Here is a 23,963-nt window from a genome sequence, read left to right as displayed (position 1 = left end):
GTGCGAAAATATCAATTTTAACTCGACGAAATTCACTCAGATATCTATGAAAAGACAAATACCATCACCCAAATGCTATTTCTACTTATAAAATTTCCCTTCTTGCTGAAGAATGATCCTGATCATACATGTACGGAAGCGTATTATGGACATAGGTTACTATTTTGCCAAGGCGAGTTACCTATCTCGCCACGGAGAGATACTATTTCGGCCAAAATCACAAATCTCTTTAACATTTATCCTGAAATGGTATGATAAATCAATACGGTATACTTTTCTAAAGCCACAGTGAAGATTTGCTGCATTCTTGCATGTACATGTAAATTGTCTGCTCATGCGCTGAAGAAAAAAAATTAGGTAAAACAATGATGCTTTTACGAGTTGTGTAGCCGATGTCTATCTTGTCTTGTAAACTAGTTACTATTAAGTACTATTCTAAAATAAAATAATGCACATGGATGGTAACCAGATAACTGACAATGTTTATCGTCATTTTGGCTTGAGCAATTTACGGGAGTAACCTTATCTTCAGAAGAAACTGGCAAAATCATAACTCGCCATTGCAGAATCTATATAATCCTTAAAATAATCTTGATAATGATGCACAAGAGTTGTTAACAAATTGATTTTGTGGTATGCCAACCTTCCCCTGTTACATCGCTTCATCAACTGACGCACGTGCAAAATTTTGACTGGACCGTATCACAAATCGTGACACAATCAGTTGTCATCAGATAAAAATATTTCAGATAACAAGCATTATTTTCTTTAATAAATAGTAAATTACCGATAAAAGGAATAAATGACATTTAGGGGCCTCATGTGATATGAACCATGATAAAATCACTATCAAAAACAAAATGCCATTTATTCCTATACTATCTTACCACAATAAGTTGTTATTTTGCCATTTGAAGATATTGTGTGAACTTTGAAAGTCTGTACATGTATCTATGCCGTGTTCATTTAAGTTATTTTTGAAATAGTTGCTTACAAATCAAGTCGTTTTATTTATTGGCGCAGTTCTCTTAAGTATTGTTAATCATTATCATCAATAAGATATATTCCAAAGTGTTTCGCTAACTTGTATCAATACTATAACCCTGAAACTGTATACTTTATTTAAAGCTGCATTAGCTGCCAAATTTGTTCAGTTTTGATTCTACAGAATTTTGCTGATAAAATGAAATAAGTTTATAGTAATGCAATTGAAGCAATAAATGTCGATAATACCTACATACTATTGTAAAAACAACGTTTTTTTCAATCAAAGAAGAACGATAGCTCAGATCTAATTATTTTTCGCCTTTACTTCCGAAGATTACCGACAGGACAATAACCCGGGTTAAAAATACTTTAACCTTGGTAACAAAAAATAACAATAACGGGTACACAGATAAGCACGTGTCTTGTTTACATTTCATTTCATCTATTTCTTGATTAGTTTTCAAATAAATAATGACAGTTACGGACCATATTTGTGCCACGTTATATCACAATATGTAAATTTCAAAAGGAACCTTGCATTATATTCGAACTTTTTTCTTTAACGGCTTGAGTCCGACGGTCTTCCTTGCCATTGATTAACCACTTTCGCTTTGCAATCAGATTTGTTTTTTGTTTGTTTTTTTTTAAAGCGACTCTTACAGCACATGCATGGATTAAGGCCACCAGAAGTCACATGCCTACGAATTTATCTAGGGCGATTTTTTTATCTAGCAAGACAATAAATATATAGACAACTTTTTCATGTATTTAACACATTTTATTTGTGGATATCAAATGGAATTGGATAGGGAAAGTGCAATATAGTAGAATTACTATACATTCTGTTCTTTTATACTTCAGTAATTATCTTCTTCAGGAAATCAATGGTAACATTTTACATACATATTCAACCAAAGACCTGGATTTTTCTGTTACCAGATAAAGATAAATAGTTTTTGTTGTTGTTCGTCATCATTTTTCACGGTTTTCCCCTCCGATTCTCACTGGCTAATGAAAGTCAAAGTTCTGTTCTTGGTGTTTATCTTTGAACATAATTAGGAATATCATGCTGTATGTAGATTTTTAATTTGATATGGTCTCTTTTATTCCTGAGAAATTAACAAGATATTTTTTGTTGATAACTTTAAAGTTAACAATATTTATTTATTTTGTCTTGTTTACCAATATTCAGCTTTAGCATCATAAAATAGAAAATTTCAATGTCAAGAGAAAAATGTTTTCCCAGTTGCAAATCCATTGCCTTTGTAGCTTTGGCTAATGAGAGCATGACACATATACAAGTGGCCGTGGTGAGATATGAAACTTGCCAAGGCGAGATAGGTAATTCGGCATGGCAAGATAGTAACTGGGCGTGGCGAGATAATATTTTTTCTGCAAGACCCTTATTATGCTTTCGTTTGATCAAAATAAGTGTCGCTAAATTTTTTCTTTTTACTTTTTACTACTCTTTAAACAATATTTAATTGAATTTACTTTTAACATTCCCAATTAAGACGGTTTTCCAGAGTTTTTATTAGACGTAAGATGACGATTCTAATGCACTTAGAAATCAGCCAAAAACCTATTATGAACAATGGCTAATATGAAATAACTACTCCAAATTATGTACAATTTTGACAAAATTGTTTACCCTACAGTCAATACTTATTTCAATCTCTTTAATTTCTGTGGCATTTTTCAGACTATAAATGCGAGACAAGAAACGTTCTAAAGTTTTCTACTTGTAACACCATTCCATTGCCACCAACACATAGGTAAGTTTCTTTTGCATGCAGTAAAGGAAATAGATTGATATTTTCTATTTTAATTGAGTTTTTTGAATTTTGGAAAGGTGTGTACAAATATGTTTTCATATACTAAGATGTGAAAAGCTTTTTCTAAACTAAAATATAAAAACCTATCTACATACGTGATCTTTCTCGTGATGGAACGCCCATAAGACCGTCACCAGAGTCTTCCTATGTTGCCTGACCTCGGTCCAATATTGGACTTGTCTTGGTCTTTTATCTCCTTCTCGGTGGATCTTCGCCATGTTTCTCTTGGTCTGCCTCGTTTTCTCTTTCCTTGTTGCGTCCATCCAATTGCAACTCTTGGAATTGAATCTTGGTACATCTTACATACATGTCCCATGCATTTCCCTTTTTTTTTGTTGTCTTGGGATAGAGGTGTGGTGTCCGTCGTCCTGTATAGTTCAGCATTTGATATAGTTTGTTGCCAAACGATACGCACAATTTTACCTAGACATCTAGCCTGAAACTTCCCAAGCTGGTTTATGCGGACTGTTGTTGTCTTCTGTGCTAAATAGCAGATCTTGTCGTGTTAAGTCTGTTTTCCAAGTCTGGTCTTTGTTCCTGGATTACATTTTTTTTTGGGTCCCCTGATTACTCTCTCCCAGCACATTACTTTTAGAGATCTTAATTTTGGTTTTTGCACTAATTTTGGTGGACTTCCAGATGTTATTTAGAATTGCAAATGCTCCTCCTTAGCTTGACAGATTCTTGCTTGGAAATCTTTTTTCGAGTTGCCATCTTGCGCAAGTTTACTGCCGAGGTAGACAAAGTCGTTTACTTCTTCAGTGCCCGCTGAGTATAAGGTGGTGACATCTTCAGGTTTTGCATTAATCTTCACAACCTTCTTTTCATTGGCGTTCATATTTACACCAATCTGTTTTGCTATATAGTTTATGTCATCTATTTTTTTAATGTCTCGACGGGATAGAAGGGTAATATCATCCACAAAATCCAGGTCTTCAAGCCTCTCGGTAACTATCCAGGTGATGCCTCTTTTTCTTGTTTCTTGTGGTTTCCTTCATGATCCAATCAATGCAGAGAGTGAGATAGAAGACCCCCTGCTTGACACCAAAGCTTAATTTGAAGTCGATTGTTAAAGTCGTTCCACATATTACTTTGGCACTAAAGTCAACATGTAACATTAGGATGATAGTTATTACTTATCAGGAATGCCGTACTGGCTGAGGATTTTCCAGAGTGCTGAACGGTGAACACTGTCGAACGTCTTCGTGAAGTCAATTAAAGTTACGTAGACTGGAGAGTTATACTAATTGCTCTGCTCCAAGACCCGATGGTGAATTAACTAATGAGTGATTACTACATATATCTACTCCTTATTTGGCCACTACTTTCATAAGGCTCTCTCCCCATCTCTTATTGATGATAACATAATGAATTGTTTTTTTTTTGTTTTTTTTTTTTTATTTTACCTTCCGGGGAATCCCAAGATGTCCTTGTTCATAAAGATGGTGCCGCCTATCACAAGGTTGTTTTCTTTGTAAAAGATGCTTAATCTGTCTTCATTGTTGTAATTATGCACTACTCCTTGCTTTTTAATGATGCTCTCCTTTCCCGTCTTATCCCTTCCCACTTGGACGTTGCCTAAGCACGCACTATACAGTTACATTAAAGCGCACTGTTTCGCACACCAAGTTATTCCTGACAAATTTTGTAAAGCTTAAAATTAAAAGTTGAAATTTGGTGTATATATTGTTTAAATGTAGATAAGCATTTATACATAAACAGATGTAATATATGTTATGGTAAACAGGTGTAATTTAAATGAAGAATGGTATTCGGAACATTTCAGTCCCCTGTCGTATTGGGTGCTCTCCTCAGCATCAGATGGCTGATTTCAAAATACCTTATTTCGCACGAACGTTTGGAACTAAAATTGTGAGAGAATAAATCGGAAAGGGTCTTATTATTTTTACCCTTTTCCCACCTACGCCATGCATGCTTTCATCCTATGGTAGTGTGTAAGTGCCCGATATTTTATAAAACATAGTATTTGGCTGTTAGTTTTGAAAGGCACCCCTGATTTATACTAAAACTCAGTAATATTTTTTCTATATGTTACCATGACTACCGGATTTTAATAACAATAATCACTCAATTACTCATAAAAGACTTGAGCCACCACACACCAAGGATTTCAAAATGGTGCACTTTTTATGAAAAAAACACTAGAAATTTCTGTGCGGACTGCCTCAAAACGGCTTTATTTCAACAAAATGAGACCAAATTTTCAGAAATTACCTAACTGTATAGTACTATCTAAGAATAGCAAGACATCGTGTACCAGTGTTTGCTCAACTATTTGCAGCAGTTGCTCGTCGAATGCATCTTTTTCTTCATCTTCGGCACCTCCTGTTGGAGCATAGCATGCCATTGTTGTGAGTTTTGCAAATGCTGAGTTGTACCTTGCTTTTATGTGATAGTCATCTGATAGGATCCTGTCCCAGACTGACGAATCCTGTCTTTCCGAAGCAACTTGTCATAAGGCGCCAGCGACTCGCTTTTGCCCCTTTTCATGTCGATCAGTCCCGCATTGGGAAGGCCAGGAGTTGGACTTGGTTGTAAGAGGCTATATTTGACGTATACCGAAAGGGGTATTCAAAATAGAACTAGGAGCAGATACTAAGAACCACCCCTCGCCTTAACAATATCGTGTATATACTTTGTCTTCCTCTGTGACTGTTCATTAAATTTAATATTTTAATTTTGTGAAATTCTTAATACTTCAGAGTTATTGAGAACACTGTCTATTTTGTATCACATAAGTTGTATTTAAGCCGCGCCACTGACTACGGAACTTCCAAATATACTTAAAGCATACATTTAAATTACAGATGGCGCAATCGATTGACAATTGACAATATTGATCGGCATGAAAATAAATGTTGAATTCATATTATAAATCAAATAAATATTTTTTTCTGGTGTTTTTTTTTAATTTAAATATAAGAATTGTTTTCAATTGTTGGTTAGATTATGGGATATAAATGACTTTTTTGCTTTGCGGTTTTTTTTTTCAGCTTAAACCGACCCAAAGTCGACTATATCTCACAATATTACCAGCAATTGAAAACAATCCTTAAATGTGCAGTTATATCATAAAGGTGCGCATCTTTTTCGCAGAAATTTATTCTTTTCCATATATGAATTATTTAATTATCTTGAACACCACTGCTATTGGGTTTTTACGACACTTATAATGTAATTGAAATTGTCAGAGCAGAATTCAATTAACATCTCCATGAATTGCCATTCAACTTTAACTTCATATATTTATTCTTTTTTAGATCCGGTGAACCAGTCACTCCCGTAATAACAAAATCAAAAGTTAAATCAAAAGTAAAAAGTAATATCAGTAAGTATGTACATTGTATAACAATCATGTTGATAATTGGACTTTATTGATTATTTCTCTAATACACTGAACTTGATGTTGTGTAATCTAAGACCAGCTGTTTATTCAAATCCCCAGAGGCTGTTTCGTGATTAGGTAATAGGTCAAGTGGGTCAAATCAGAGATACGTCTTCAATTTTGCAGTTTCTTGTTGAGTTAACAGGCTATTTATTGAGATCATCCTAATTAGTGTTTTGTTTTAAATTTCCGCCATCCTCCCCACCACTCACCATGTTGTCATTGCCTTAGGGGACTTATATGGTTTATTATTTCCATGTGTAGTTACTGACCAATGATCTTTATTTTGATGTTTATCTATACTTTAATGTTTTTGTTTTAATGCTTCCCTTTTTGATGCCATGCTCATGTATGGATTTCGATATCATGCTTAAGTATGGTTTATTTTGTCATTTTGTACCATGCTTACGTATGGTTTATTTTCTCGTTTTGTACCATGCTTACGTATGGTTAAATGTTTTCCCATTGTGATACCATGCTCATGTAAGGTTTAATGTTTTCCTCTTTGATACCATGCTTACATCTGATTAAATGTTTCCCCGTTTTGATACCATGCCTACGTATGGTTAAATGTTTCCCCGTTTTGATACCATGCTTACGTATGGTTAAATGTTTTCCTCTTTTGATACCATGCTTACGTATGGTTAAATGTTTCCCCTTTTGATACCATGCTTACGTATGGTTTAATGTTTTCCTTTTTGATACCATGCTTACGTATGGTTAAATGTTTTCCCATTTTGATATCATGCTTGCGTATTGTTAAATGTTTTCCTTGTTGATACCATGCTTACGTATGGTTAGATGTTTTCCCATTTTGATACCATGCTTACGTATGGTTTAATACTTTCCCGTTTTGATACCATGCTTACGTATGGTTAAATGTTTCCATGTTTTGACACCATGCTTACGTATGGCTAAATGTTTCCATGTTTTGACACCATGCTTACGTATGGTTAAATATTTACCCGTTTTTTATACCATCCTTACGTATGGTTAAATGTTTTTTCCTGTGTAGATACCATGCTTACATATGTTTTAATGCCTTCCTATTTTATTACCATTCTTGCCTTGTAATTTTAACATGCTTTAATATATTAGTTTGGCTATGTCGATTCAAAATTTTGTAATTATTAATTTTTTTTTCTTTCATTATTAAGTTTCATAGTTAGTTGAGTTGTCTCCCTTTCAAGAGAGACATTATATACATTATATTTTCAGCTGCAGTTGTGTAAGTCCCTATTTGCCAAAATGTAAAATTTGTAAATAAACAGTTTAGTTTAATCTGGTTTGTTATTCTATAAGTATAGTGTCATGAATTTCATTGAATATAAAGGTTCATACATGTACATGAGAAAAAGTTATGGGCTTGGTTTAGTTTCAGGTATTATGTTGAAGGTACACTGTGTTCGGTCGTTTATTCACTACAAAACAAAGAGCATTGTTGAAAAACAGAAGTTTGTTTACAAAGGCGATATACAGTATTTGAAACTTTAGGTGTTTTGTGTGTTCATATTTATATATGTACATATTGTACATGTAAATATGAGATTTGGGTGAATTTGTTTGTTTGTTTGTTTGTTTGTTGGGGTTTAACGTTCGAGCAGCAATATTTCAGCTATATTCAGACGATGAACATGAAATTGATGACAAAATGATCATGAAATGATGATGAAATGAAAAAGGGATGGGACACAGGAACAATGGAGTCGAAAAATTTTGATTGCCACCGGAAATAGGGAGAGGTGGGTAGGGTCGGGCAATTTAGCCTCCTGTGGCGGAGCCCTATGGTTCCTACTCCGGGAGAATACCACAGTAGGGTTCTTTAACGTGCAAGGAACGTGGCATCTTTCCCAACACAGTGCACCACTATGGTTTGCGGTCAGGTTTTCTGTATTATAGCCTGACAACCCTAGCATGTAACACGCCAGGGGTACCCCATTCCACCGCCTGGGTCATACATCCCAGTTGCTCTGTGGGCAAAGCGCCCTAGTCCCCGGCTAGGGTACTGAGCACTATTTAGTCGCCTTTTACGACAAAAAGCGACAAATTTAGCGCTGCTGCAGGCTTATTCTTTTACCACACGGACCTGCACGGGGCGATTTGGGTGAAATATGGTATGACAATGTTGTTTGTTCTTTACACAGAAATGGAGTAATAAATATGAAAATGTCAAAAAGCCACCTTACATAAGTGTTATCATTTCGACTTCAAGATCCATAGGTCCAGTCGTTTTGGTTCCAGCATAAATTCAATATTCAAACACGGTTACGAAACATATGGTTATTCTAAAGAGTTAAAACAACCTAACGCAAAAGAGTGAATACACAAATTACATGTAGGGTGAACAGGATTTAAAGGAAACGCCATAGATATGTCACAATTGTTGATTTACAGAAAGCTTTGATCAATTTGTGCAAAATAGCAGCTACAACCATACAATGTGACAACCAACATTTGCAATATTATATAAGAAGATAACTTTCATCAAAGTACACAGTTAGATAATACATAGGCTAAAATATATATTAATATCGATCTTACCATTTTTGTTATTTTTTTAATGTGAAAATAATTGCATTATGTGCGAACCTTATTAAAGTTAAATACCCAGAGATGGTTATTAAAAAATCTTTATACAGTCAAAGCTAATTATGAAATCTTTTTGTTGCTTATAGAAAGTTTGGTATGTAAGAATAAACACTATCATAAATTTCATTCAACAAAAGTAAAAATTTAAGGAAAAGTATGTAATAAAAAAACAAGTTTAAATTTTTAGTCGTAACTAAACCTAATAGTTGGAATTTGCCGACTGCTTAAATTTCAGCATGTCTCTTTACTACGCAAGTGTTTGTGTTGCATGACTATTTTATTATGTTTTGTTTTGTTTATTTTTTTTTTTAGATTGTATGGTTTGTTTTTTTTATGTTGTTGTTTTTTTTACAGATTCACGAAAAAGAAGAACGATTGTTATTTTCGCTCTTTTGGGAACTATATGCATAGTACTCCTGTTTTTTTTAGCGATCATTAAAGGTCCGTGTCTATCAAACTTTTAAAGTGTATATGATTGAATATTTTAAAATTACAGTAAAGATAAATCATCATTAAGGTTTATTTGTATTCGCATGATGTCTCGGAAAAATCGTAATATTATATTGTGATGATTTGACATTTTGGCGATATGACAATGCACAATGATCAGGTAAATTTTAGCGTCATAGAAGAAATCATTGAAACACTACATTGATAAGTTAGTCACAAAGCGTGGCAAACTAGGTTCCTATTTACAGAAGAAATTTTTGTCAGAAGCCATTGAATTTGAAAGTCAAAGATTACATGATTGTAAAATAACTATTTTTGCAAACTTAGCAAGTGATTCTATAGATATTTTAAGTTGATATGTTTCAAATAACCAGTTTTATTTTTATTTTAATGTAGGAAAGTCCTTGTATGAGTATGACAGTAGTATTGATAAAATACCGAAACAAGCACTGACAGACCATTTCAAAGAAATAATGCACCGACGAAAACCAGGTGAAATAACGAAAAGCTACAATCAGATTATTTTTCTTTCCTACAATTTAAGAAAACTTAAACGCCTTCTTCTGCTTTATGCTTAGGCCTTGATAATACTTTGAACTAACAGTGCGTTTGAAATGAAACTTCAATACAAACGTGATGATTTTAACTTTCCAATACTTATTTGAAAAATCTCCAGCCTATGAAAGATACATTTCATAGTTGGTCAGTTACCGTCGAGGCTGTGATATGTACACGAACTTTGTATGTTGTGAAAGGATATTGCTATATTATCTTCTTAACCAGGAGAATGTAAAGTACTTGTATTTATCATCACTACAAACGTACTATGGTCGTCAGCACAAACTGATTGACTGTATGAAGTTCCTCTATGACAGATAAGACAAAATATCTGCAATTATATTTCATGTGTTACCGGATTGACAACCCATGTACACGTACTACCTACAGTGATGTAGCTCTTTGCATACTCTGTGATATAGAGGATAGGTTAGATTGCTCGTGTATGTTGGTGTATATTTAGATGTATTCAGATACACGAGATTTTTACAGATTTGTCCTACCACTTAAGGTAGATAAAACCTGATAAACGGATACTCTTTTTGGATCATTTTTGGAATGTAATGGGAATATACATTTTTGAAAGAGTAATCAAGTGAACCAAGGTTATAGCGGTAATCAACAGAATGTAATCCAGGGACAAAGACCAGACATGGAAAACAGACATACACAACAAAGACCATAAAGTAACTAAAATCATATATACAAAGTAACAAAAGTAAATGAGCAACTCGGACTCCACTAAAAACTGGGAGCATGGACCAGGTGCACCGGTAGGGTAAGCGTCCTCTGCTTTTCTAGAAACACCAACCGAGTTGCTCATAAAAAGTCAAGTCCGGGGTAGACAAACGAGGAAAGGAAAACTATGACCCGTTGAATACATCAGTGCTGATGGATACACCATAACGATCCACGATTTCATGATGACGACCATAAAACTTCTGTAGTGATGACTTCAATCTTGTAGCAACATAACCCTGTTCCAGAAGAAGCCTATTTGTTAGAGTTCTAGCGCGATACAAAACGTCTGCGTTGTTTCGGCAAGCTCTGGAATGACGTACAAATTGCGATATGAACACTCCATACGCAGGAGCCGAAGGGATGTTGCCACAAATGAAAGAAAAGTTGACAATTCTGAATGAAAAGTCATCACGTTTGTTGTAAAGTTTGGTCAATAGTTTTCCTTTACCATCGATTTCTAAGTGTAGGTCAAGTTATGAGGCTTACTTCATAGTGTCTGTAGTATCCTTTATCTCAAGTTCTTTTGGGTAGATGCGATGCATCAAATCCCCGGAATTAAGATTGTTTAAAGATAATACGCCATCTATATAGCGGAAACTGAGATTGAAGGATCTAGCTAAACGATATTCTTTCTTTCTGATCAGATCAGCTATAAAGTCAGCCTCATAAGAGTGAAGGAATAGGTCAGCAAGTAAAGGAGCACAATTGGTTCCCATTGGAATGCCGACCGTTTGTTGAAAAACACGTCCGACACACTGAACAAATATGTTGTCGATTAAAAATTCCAGCATTTTGTAAACATCTTCCTCTGTTTATTTGGAAGATGATTTGGAATTATTTCTTACAAAGTATGAGGAATCTCTACCAAGAACTATATATTTGTATCTAGGTGTACCATCTTTTTTGGAAAAACAACGATGTATAATGTTTTAAGTCGGGATTTTAACTGAGTATGGGGAATAGAAGTACACAGTGTTGAAAAATCATACGTGTTAATGCTATTATATTCAGATAATAGTCTTGAACTGATTGTCTCCAAAAGATCTTTCGAATTTTTCAGTATCCACATTGAATTAATACCACTACGGGAGTAACAAGTGTTGTGGTAGGACTGCAGACCCTCTTTGACAGTTGTGAGTATAGAAGTTAAAAGTTTTATGATAGATTATTTAATTAAGCATATTGACACTACTCTCTATTCACATTTCTAAGTCCGTGCACAGTCAAGCAAACGTGCGAATGATCAGTTCTTCAATTTTTAATCTAGACATTTAAAGAAATGAATTTTAGTCTAAACGCTGTGATGACAGTGATTATGCCTATGATGATGATTTAAGATAAGCAGTAATAAGTTGACTGATATTTCATAACTTATAATTAACAGCTACAAGTACAATACTATATTTGTTAAAATCTGAGGTATACTCAGAGAGAAATAAAACGAATTAGACGAAGTAGGATTCCGCAAGGAATAACTTAATACAAATACATATTGCGAAAATTCCGAAATTTTTCGTTTACTGTGAAATATTCAGGTATACAGAGTAACGAACATAAAAATTGAAAACCTTGTAGTGATTTCGGCAAGTCTCGATCTCAAACTGTTGTACCGTTTATGATACCATTGTGATCACCCGGTCATTATAAGCTGTTGTCATTGCTTTGCTTACCGAGTTGTGTCGGGCGCTGCATTGATTAATGCAGGTGATGTTGCAATGATGTCTACATGACATTAAACATTTTCTAAAATTAGTTTGTAGTACTACTTGAAACAATAATATTAAGATATTCCTCATACGGTTTAGATTTTCCATATTTCGTATCTTTTGAATGAAAACACAATACTGTGATAACAATTTCAAAACTAGGAATTATTTTTAAACATATCTATCACTTTGTATATAGGAAATCATTAAAAGTCATATACCAAAATAAATACTGTAAATATTGTACTTTTTTAAGAAACAAGAAGCTTTAAAATTGCATGCCCAGAGCGCATTTTTCGGGGTGACGATGTTCATTTGGAGTTTGTTATCCAAGATAAATCTGGTACATCTGAAATATCTACAGTTAGTTGGTACTTTACTAATAAAGCCAGTACTCGAAAAGAAATTTGGCCAGAAAACTCTGACAAGTATTCGGGTGGAACAACAACAACGCCATCTTTACTTATTAAAAGTGTCGACGAAACTGATTCGGGAACATATCGTTGTGTCGTCGTGTTTGACGATGATACGCATTTTACAAGCCAAATAAAATTATGTATACCAGAGAGTAAGTATGAAATAACTGAATTACTTAGAATGGTACTTTTGACCTTCTTACACTTGAACGAGTGTGATGAAGTAAACTATATTTTTGTTAACTCAACAATGTTTGTAAAACAATGGACAGGGTTTTTAGCTTCGTCGGTTTTTTTTTAAATATCAAATTGAATGATTTTGACTTTTTGCGACATTGCAAGAATGGAAATAAACTCACATTTGACCGAAATACACACTAACAAGAATAAGGTTGAAGATATTTTCCTTTTCGGGCAAATTTCACTGACAAGATTATTTTAAAATGCAAATATCATTTTGTCATTAGGAATCTTCAATTCGGATTTAAGAATTTCTTGAATTGTAGTCGTATGGAATGTGTGATTCTGACAGTGAATACGATACTATATTGCTTTTGGATATCCCGAATAACGATTTCATTCAAAATTGGTGTCTTAAAATGGGTACGAGGTCAAATGATATATATTTTATTTGTATTTAAAACGATATACATGTATCTTATAATTGAGCAGATTAAAAACTGATCTTGAAATTCTTGTAACGTTTTAACTGAATCATCATTGATTGATTATATGGAATGATATATCTAATTATGAATGAAATATGAAGAAATTAATATCAAAACGTAAATTTCTTAGTTGTTATATCTGAAATAGTTCATTATCCAATGAGAATAAATTTTTAAACAATACAACTCGTACCTCATATCTTCTAGAAATATACATCCAGGACTTGCCAGTTATAAGCCATTACTTGCCACCTGATCAATTACATGATATTGAAAAGGCATTTTGTCTAGGAGAAAATGGAAAGAAACTCGTAATACTTGAAGGTAAGAAACCGCATTGCATGTATAAAGGTTTGTCATGTGAATAAAATGGTGCATTTACAATTTGTCAGAAGATTCCTATTTTTTTTTAATTTGTTTATAAGGAGAATATCTATGCAAAAACGGACTTTGTCTGCGAACAAACCAAACTTTCCATAAAAAATGAAAGAAAAGAACAATACTTACAGGGCTTCCGCAGTTTATTATTCTACGGAATAAGTAGGCTTAACATTATCAAGGATAACTTAATTCTGTAAACGGTAGGTAATTTGTACATTCGACCTATACAAATATATGCCATATATGATATCAAGAGAAGCTAGGCAGACACTATTATGTAAATGGCACAGAAGTTCATTCCTTTCACCAATAATACTTTTTAATGTAATGCTTTTCTTATAACGATGACAGAGAGAGCATGGAAGTTTTTGTTTGTCAAAAGTTGATGACTCCGCATATATGTTCAAAATTCCCTAACAAATCTCCTAATGTATTAACCGATCAAAGAGTTATTTCTTTCATATAAATTTTCTAGTGCTTCCTATTTAATTTTTTTGTAAATCACAAACCAACATTCACTTTATATAAATGATTTTCTGATCCATAATGGATAAAAGTTTCAATACCTAGGTCTTCCATGGACATTCTCTTAAATCCAGATTATACACAACTGCTCGGAAGGAATAGCTATATTCAGGATCATTTCTTTTATTCAATTTGGTACATATTTATTTTTATCTTGCTTCCATTTTCCAGATAAATCTTGGGTTCATGGCCGTATGATTTTGAAATTTTTAATTCGACTTCAATTAATCTACAACCACCCATGAAATAAAGTTAGATTTATTCTTTTTTGATGTCACTATAATAAAATTGGCAAGGATTTAATCATCAAATTCAATACGAAATAATAGTTATAGGATAATATCAAACGTCAAAATTAAATTTCATGTGGACATAAAAAGTTATGTGATTTTCAGTTAAAGGTATTGATTAGCCTTAATTTCATTTTGAAAGTGATCAAAACGCAATGTGTGTTCTTAGGCCTTCTACCTTCTTTCCAACAATCTGTCTCCATGCAACTCTGTCATATACTGTCTCTAGAAAAGCAAAGGACGCTTACCCTTCCGGTGCACCTGGTCCATGCTCTCAATTTTTAGTAGAGCCTAGTTGCTCATTTGCTTTTTTTACTTTGTATGTATCATTTTTTAGTTACTTTGTTTTCTTTGTTGTGTAAGTCTGCATTCCATATCTGGTTTTTGTCCTTGGATTACATTCTTCTGATTACCCTAGAATCTTGGTTACCTTGATTACTCTTTCTAACTCATTCCAGCTTTATCAACTGTTTTCACGTCTGCCGTTTAATCTCTAATCCATATTTTGCAAGCACTATCTGTTTTTTTTTTCTTTTCCTTGATGGTTCTATGTTAAAGCCTCCCGGGTAATATTTCTGGGTGGCTTTCTTTCGTTCTTCTTTTATATGAAATAAATACCTTTTGTGACTTTTAGTTTGAGCATTTTTTTTGTTTATAAATATCACTGCTTAATTGTGAAAAAAAATCCAATTTCGCAAAATGTTCACTGCTCAGTAGTTTCGAAAACAACAAGTAAAATAAACTAGTTTCCATAATGACGAAAGCATCAAAAATGCATTTATAAAGATAAGATGAATTAAGTTATGGATAAGTGTTCAGCTGTATACAAAATCTTTCTCGGGACTACTTTGTGATCCTGTGATTTTACGAGTATATTTACTGTTTATAGTATTGACGTAATGTATTTCGTGTTTATTAATTTATAAATACGTTTATAAGTGAGATTATTAACTTCTAAATACATTAATAAAAGAGATTTACCGTAACAATCAAGTTTAAGTTTTGATGAATTTTGTTTCAGGTACACATGGTTCCGGAAAATCACAAGCAGCTCATTATTACTGTATGAAAATGAAGGACAAATATTCAGTCATTGCGAAAATTTTACTAAACAATATTTTGCCTTTAAAAGAAATCCTTGGGAATTTAGCCTCAGATTTAAACTTTAAAATAGGTTATGAAAAAGCAGTTGATACTAAAACGGTTATTGAAAATATAGAAGAGTGCTTTATGCAAGATGAAAGGAAAGGATTTCCTTATCTTATATTCATTGATGATGTAGATGAAGATATTCTCACTGACTTTGAAGACGTTGTTTCATTTGTGTCTTTAGTTAAAAAAGTTCCCTATTTATATATCATTTTAGCAACCACAAACTTAAAGCTAAAGGGCAAATTCGAACATTATGAATTGGTAACATTCAATGGCTTGACTGATGGCGAAATTCGTACACTTTTTAAAAATGTTTCTATAGAAAATGTGGATATAAGCAGCTTCAAGAAGGTTATCGGAAATATGCCCTTGGTAGTTGTAACCGCCATCAGATTCATGATGACGTTTAAATTTACAGTAAATGATTTTCTGGCTGAATTTTCAAATGAATCTTCTGATTTTAGTACATTATCATACTATCAAAATATTGAGGGTTTGGACAAAACAGAATATGATAAAAATACTTTAAAATCTCATATTATGGCTCTTAGTTTTATAAAGAAAACATTGAGCGAAGAGGAGTGGCAGGTTATAAAGCTTATTCCATATTTTCGATATAACTATATTTCAACAACAGTTCTTGAATCTTGCTTCTTCCATTTAACACGATGCAGAACAGATGTCAGGAGGAAAAGAATACAACCATTGGTAAATGCTTTTGTTAATATACCATTATGCCATGTAAGATATGTGAAGCCAGCTCGAATTCAGGTTTTATCAAAACCAAAGTCTTCAACAATTAATGAACAAGATTTTAAAATTCAACATTCCGTACTGATGTTCCATAAAGTCACAAAAGATGCCATTAACATTATTGGTAATAGCAATCTTGAACAGTATGATGAAGAACTTATAGAACTTCTGTTAAAAATATATTGCTGTGAAATTGATATCGATGCAGTGACAGATCTTTCAGTTGAAAGAAATCTTCGATTTGTTCACCATGCTATAAAACTATTAAAAGTAATTGAAAAACAAAAACAGGACGTGAAGAAGGAAATACAAGTTTGGATTGCATATCTTCATTGTGCAATAGGAACAACATACTTATTAGAGCGAACAAATGTAGCGAAAGCTCATTTTCACCTTATGAAAGCACGTGAAATAGCTTTAGGTGTAGTGAAAAGCAAATGTGATTTTACAAAAGAACACTGTTTCTATATCAATGATCTAAAAACACTTCCACAGACGGAGACAAGTGATGAAGTCCATACTCAATCAGTTATGAAAACTTTTGTCGAAAGGGGATTTGATAAAACACTCTGTAAAGAATTCATTTTGGGAAAACATAGAAACTTTAGCGATATTGATACTATAAGAAAAGAAATTGATGTTGAATTAGACGTATTTGAATCTCACTATCTCTCAGAGAAAGACTACAATATTTTGTTTCAAAAGGATCTGGCTATGTCATTAGAAGACATTTCAAAACTTTTTCTTTCGGAGCTTTTACTAAGAATATTACACAATAACATAATGGCATTCAGTGAGCTACAATTTGTTATAAATAATGACAAAGAATCTAAAGAGTATCAGTTTTTAGAACAGGCTTGCTCCCATGAAAGCAAAACTGCTTTGATTCTACGTACAAACATTGAAAAACACTTCCCATCTCAACACTCTCATCTCTATGTATGTCTTCGTAACAAACGAAGTGGTCAAGTTATGGCATTATTGAATTCAAGAAATGAACCTGTTTCGTTTGATAAAGACATTCAGTTTTGTGAAGAGTTATTGGATAACCCAAAGACATCTTTCGACTTCGGTATAGTCAAATTTGCAAGACAATCTAACATTCGGAATATTTCAATGTGCAACTCAGTTTTACTTAGATTGATAATGAAACAGTTAAAACTGGAACATGATGATGAAAAGGTATACGAACTTAACAATAAAGGCAAAAGAGTGATGAATAATTTGTTGGAACAAATCAATGAAATAGAAACGAGTGATTTACCGTACACTTGGCTAGCACTTCCTTTTCTTTATATTGTGTGTGGTGATTTCCTATTATTATCCACGGATCAATACAAGACAAGCCGTGCCTTACAATACTATGACAGAGCATTGGGTATAGAAAAAAGTAGATCAGTCATTTGGACTAGATATGTTCAAGAAGGGTACCGTGGACAAATTCAGTGTTTACAAAAATTAAATAGAACGAAAGATGCTCTTCAAACTGTAGATTTAGCAATTAATATATTAAAAGGGCAAAATCAGAAAAAAATTTACGAGACATTCCAGACTTTAAAACTTCGCATACAGTTTGGAATAGAAATATGAGCTGTAATAAAAAGGGATGTATCGACGTTCTGCTCAACCTGCGCGTCGAATTATGAGTCTAAAACAAAGAAGTGTTCAGTGGTGTACCAGGGCTCAACAAAACCATATGTCAAAGCCTTGACGTTAGATCAGAAAATTGGTTAAGCGAACTTTTTACATAAAAAATGAGTTAAAGTGACATAAGCAATCAATTTGCAGAACTTGCAGGAAATTCTTGTATAGTGTTTGCATCATTTCCAACCGAGATTCACTTAATGTAGCGAAAGTTTTAAGTGTTCGGGTGTCTCACTCATAGTCCTAATGGTGAATCAGATTATTAGGTTTATCGAGCATAATGCAGAAAATAAGCTGTGATTTGACTGAATCAAACAAACTGCAGAATTTACAGGAAATTCCTAAGTATGTATGTGAGTTACCAAATGAGATAAATGCGAAAGTTGAAGAAAAATATCATGAATGGCAATTTAAAAATATCTTTGAAGCTGAAAAAAGAGTATGACGGAAGTAAACGTTTCAACAAATGAAAATAACCAAGATATTTCAGCTACATGTACATTTAAAATAATGTGATAACTAACACATCAAACTATCACGAATTTGTTCCATATACGTTTATACGTTTCTGTTAACCTATAAGAATTCTATATTTTCACAATAAATAGAAATAAAAATCCAATAGCAAGAATTGTTGTCGTGGGAATAAGTATGTAAAATTCACCAAATACCTAAAATGATACGGAAAATTATTTCCTCCAATCCGTTGCTTTTTTTGCCCATATTAAATATTTTGTCTTTTTATTGTCTTTAAATTAATTAGAAGGATAAAGTCGTGGTTTAAGTTAAGATTGTTTCTTTTTTTATCAAAAAATTGAGGGTTTGGACAAAACAGAATATGATAAAAAATACTTTAAAATCTCATATTATGGCTCTTAGTTTTATAAAGAAAACATTGAGCGAAGAGGAGTGGCAGGTTATAAAGCTTATTCCATATTTTCGATATAACTATATTTCAACAACAGTTCTTGAATCTTGCTTCTTCCATTTAACACGATGCAGAACAGATGTCAGGAGGAAAAGAATACAACCATTGGTAAATGCTTTTGTTAATATACCATTATGCCATGTAAGATATGTGAAGCCAGCTCGAATTCAGGTTTTATCAAAACCAAAGTCTTCAACAATTAATGAACAAGACTTTAAAGATCATCATTCCGTACTGATGTTCCATAAAGTCACAAAAGATGCCATTATTGCTGTGAAATTGATATCGATGCAGTGACCGATGTTTCAGTTGAAAGAAATCTTCGATTTGTTCACCATGCTATAAAACTATTGAAAACGAAACAAAAGCCGTGAACGAGGAAATACAAGTTTTGATTGCACATCTTAATTGTGCAATAGGAACAACATATTTATTACAGCAAAGGTAGATAAAGCTCATTTATATATTATGAAAGCACGTGAATGGCTTTAGGTGTCGTGAAAAGCAGATTTGATTTTACAAAAGACCACTGCGTCTATATCAAGGATCTGAAAATAGTTCTACAGACGGAGACAATAACTGAAGTCCATACTTAATCAGTTATGGAAATGTGTGTCAGAAGAGTATTTCCGGAAGAACTCTGTAAAGAATTTATTCTAGGAAAACACTGAAACGTTAGCGATATTGATGCTATAAGAAAAGAAATTGATGTTGAATTGGAAGTATTTGAATCTCACTATCTCTCACAGAATGACTACAAAATTTTATTTCAAAGGGGTCTCGCTATGTCATTGAAAGACATTTCAAAACTTTTTTTTCTTTCGGAGCTTTTACTAAGAATATTACAAAATAAAGTAGTGGCATTCAATGAGCTAGAATACGTTACAAATAATTACGAAGAACCAAAAAAGCATCAGTTTTAAAAGGTGCTTTCAAATGTGAAAGCAAAATTGCTTTGATTCTACGTAAAAAACATTGAGAAACACTCCTCTTCTCAACACTCTCAACTCTATGTATGTCGTCGTAACAACCGAAGTGGTCGAGTTATGGCATCATTGAATGCAGAAAACGACACTGCTTCTTTAGATCAAAACATTCAGTTTTATGATTAGTTATTGAAAAACGCAAAAAATTTTTCGACTTTGATAAAGTCAAATTTGCAAAACAATCTAACAATGCGCAACTCGGTTTTACTTAGATTGATAATGAAACAGTTGAAACAGGAACATAATGATGAAAAGGAAAACGAACTTAACAATGGAGGTAATGAATAATTTGTTAAAGCAAATTAATGAAATAGAAACGAGTGATTTACCGTACACCTGGCTAGCACTTCCTCTTCTTTATATTTTGTGTGGTAATTTCCTATTATCATCTACAGACAGGCCGTGCCTTATGATACTATGAAAGAGCATATAGAAAAAAAAGTAGATCAGTAGTTTGGACTAGATATGTTCAAGAAGGGATCTTTGGAAAAATTCAGTAATTACAAAAATTAAATAGAACGAAATATGCTCTTCAAACTATAGATTCAGAAATTAATATATTACAAAGGCAAAATCGGAGAGAAATTTGCGACAAATTCAGGACTTTTAAACTTCAAGTAAATATCAGAATAGAAATATGAGCTGTAATAAAAAAAAATGAGTCAAATTGACCGTAGCAAAAATTTGCAGAACTTGCAGGACATACTTACAGGAGATTCACTTAATAATGCGAAAGTTTAATAACTTAGCCTTTCTAAAATCAATCGAACTCTTTGGTTGTTTCAGTCATAATCGTAATGGTAAATCAGAATATTAGGTTTATTGAGCATAATGCATTAAAATTGAGCCATGAATTGACTGAATCAGATAAATTGCAGAATCAATAGAAAATTCCTATGTGAGTTAGCAAGTAAGATAAATGCGAAATTATAAGAAAAATACCATGGATTACAATTTGCAATACCTTTAAAGCTGAAAAATGGCCGAGATATTTTAGCTTTATGTACATTTAAAATGATAACGGATATCTTTCGTACAAGTTTCAGTTAACCTAAAACAATTCTATATTTTCAAAACACATAGAAATAAAAGACCACTAGCAAGAATTGTTTGAGTGGGACTAAACATGTATAATATACCCAATACCTAAAGTAATACAGAAAATTATTACCTATTAGATTAGGTACCAATTGTTATTTTTTGTGTATATTTATTAACAGAGGGAACATCCATTGTAGCAAATTCATTTCTGCAGAATTCATATTGCTCAACTTGATTCCATCATTTCTTTAGAGTAACTTCACTCTGTCATGGAGGTTGGGGGTAGCATGATCGACTTTGGTTGGGCGAGATTGTGGGTTCGATCTGCGGCCCAGCCAGCGTGAAGCACTTGTAAAAGCAATGTTGTTCGTTTGGTCATAGAGTAATCAAGGGAACAAAACTTATAGCAGAAATCAAAATGATGAAATCAAAGAATAAAGACTAGACAGGGAAAACAGACACATTCAACAAAGAACATGAAATAACCAAAATAACTCGTACAAAGAAACAAAAGTAAAAGAGCAACTAGGATTCCAATAAAAAACTTGGAGCATGGACAAATGCACCGGTAGGGTTTCTGTACTCTGCTTTTCTAAAAACACTCATCTAGTTGCTCATAAAAAATTAAGTCAGGGTAGACGAATAATCAAGGGAACCAAGGTTATAGCGGTAATCAAAAGAATGTAATCCAGGGACAAAGACCAGACATGGAAAACAGACATACACAACAAAGAACGTAAAGTAACTAAAATCATACATACAAGGTAACAAAAGCATAAATGAGTAACTCGGACTCCACTGAAAACTGGGTGCATGGACCAGTAAAGAGGTAAGGAAAAAATATGACACGTTGAACAAATTTGTTAACATGGTGCAGATGGAAACACCTTAATGATCCACGAGTTCATTGTGACGGCCATGAAACTTCTGTAGTGATGATTGCAATATTGTAGAAACATTATCATATTCCAGCAACCTAATTGTAAGTAGTCTAGAGCAGTACAAAAAGTCTGCGTTATTACGGCAAGCTCTGGCTTAACGTATGAGTTGCGATATAAAAACTCAATACGCAGGTACTGAAGGGATGTTGCCATATTTCAAATCGCCTTCACGCGTTTGTCGTGTAGAACAAGATATCAGGATGACTTCAAAATGTCTGTAGTATCCTTTCTCAATTTTTTTAGGTAGATGCATTGAATAAAATCCTCGAAACTAGGATTGTTTAACGATGCTACGTCATCTACATAGAGAAAACTCAGATCAAAGGATCTGGCTTATGTCCCTATTTTTCGATCAGATCAACCATAAACTCAGCCTCATGAGAATGAAGGATTGGGTCAGCAAGAACAGGAACACGATTTGTTCCCACTGGAATGCCGATCGTTTGTTGAAAAAACGCATCCACCACACTCAACAAATATGTTCCATTATTTTAATTTGAAAATATCTTTTTTAGTTTATTTGGAGAACAATTTGGAATCATTTTTTTTACAAAGCTTTTTTTCTGGAAAAGTTCTCTACAGCATCCATTTAAATTTAAAGTCATAATTTGTCACAACTCCAATTCAAATGGTGTAGTTCGAGTTCTAAACCTGCTGGACTTGATGAAGAGAATATACCATAATAACGCGACAAGAAGGGTAATGGTTTAATGGAGATAAATTGCAATAGCAGTCACGTGGTTAAGCCTTGAAATCCTCTGTCCTGAGGCCGTACAGTACTTTTTTTGCTCAAAAACTGTGAGTGCAGTAGTAATGGCATTTAAAATAATCGATATTGATTTTCCTTTGAAATATGACAGAATATGTCCGTGACGGATTTACAATAAAATATATTTGCCAAATTAATGGCAAAAAGTTAAATATCGACGATGCTCGGTTTCTACGATGTCAAAATTAAATAAAGCAAGTTTATATTTTGTCTCAACTTTTGTCTCAATTTTTATCTTTCATAGTTTGATTTTGACCTGTACATTGGATTAAAAAGAAATACTTATCTGTTTTAAGTAAATAGGAAAACATATAAAAAAAATTATGTATTTTCGACGTACTCCTGCTTATAGAAATGCAAGTCTCGACCTTAAAATCATCTCATATTATGATTTGCTTAATCCTGTTCCAGAATTAAATGTTTAAAATCGTTTAAAAATTTGAGGTTATTTTGGGATTTCAGTCCAACGATTATCAATTTACTAATATCAATTTTCTGCTATGTGATTACTCGTTCTAAGTGAGGTGAAAACAAAACTTGACAATAGATATAAATAGCTGATGCAGAAAAAAACGGGATGAGCTATCACGAATGAAAACAAACAATAGAAACCAATAGTACAATATTTGTAGACTAAGTTGTTTGAGTCATATACATTGTTAGTTTCCTTTCATATGATTTTCACACTTGCCGATATTGTTGTATGTTTGATAGTTTTATGGAATACGAACGATAAAATGTCCCCATGGTGATAATAAAAACACAACAAGGCAAGGCTATATAACATTTCATATTCATAACGTTATAAAATGTTTAGGTTTATATTGAAGTTCCAACGAAAGAAAAATAACAATATCGATGATACCCGAGAAAGTACCAAATGATAGTCAGGAGAACTAACTGTACATTACCGAAGAACTAAAACAATGAAATTATCTGACATCTTAAGGGTGAGCAGTTTCGGTTTTTGCACGATTTAAGTGACATTAATGTATGGGCCCTTATCACGATCGTTTATCTAGGAAATCGTTATTATGACGCAATTTTACGAAATTTGTATGAGTCAGGAGATAAAATCTCCATTAGCTGAAATAATTGGAATGTCACAAGGGAAATGTAAAAAAAAAATGTCGTGTTTTGGTAAAGAGTTCAGGTAAAAGTTTTCCTATTTCGGATATAAATTTATAAAAACAAAGG

At 33.1% G+C, this 23,963-nt stretch overlaps 1 protein-coding gene across 5 annotated transcripts in view; it reads left to right on the top strand.

Annotated features, from left to right (window-relative positions):
- Positions 1-23,963, top strand: part of LOC148628753 (uncharacterized) — a 48,818-nt gene that overhangs the window by 21,878 nt on the left and 2,977 nt on the right. For 2 of the 5 annotated variants that reach the window (XM_088593640.1, XM_088593666.1), the window contains 7 exons: positions 2,690-2,762; positions 6,104-6,171; positions 9,172-9,258; positions 9,664-9,759; positions 12,529-12,840; positions 13,564-13,680; positions 15,574-23,716. In XM_088593640.1, the coding sequence (XP_088449766.1) occupies positions 2,690-2,762; positions 6,104-6,171; positions 9,172-9,258; positions 9,664-9,759; positions 12,529-12,840; positions 13,564-13,680; positions 15,574-18,047 (3,227 nt within the window). In that variant the 3' untranslated portion in view covers positions 18,048-23,716. The remainder of the gene's footprint in view (positions 1-2,689; positions 2,763-6,103; positions 6,172-9,171; positions 9,259-9,663; positions 9,760-12,528; positions 12,841-13,563; positions 13,681-15,573; positions 23,717-23,963) is intronic. The other 3 variants (XM_088593650.1, XM_088593658.1, XM_088593673.1) reach the window with 3 other exon arrangements.

The sequence above is a fragment of the Perna viridis genome, chromosome 1 (assembly GCF_037379345.1).
Source record: "Perna viridis isolate PV_CMFRI_1.1 ecotype Kerala chromosome 1, ASM3737934v1, whole genome shotgun sequence".
NCBI classification, from domain to species: domain Eukaryota; kingdom Metazoa; phylum Mollusca; class Bivalvia; order Mytilida; family Mytilidae; genus Perna; species Perna viridis.
The sequence above is the reverse complement of the archived record's forward strand: the minus strand, read 5'-3'. Positions and strand labels throughout refer to the sequence as shown.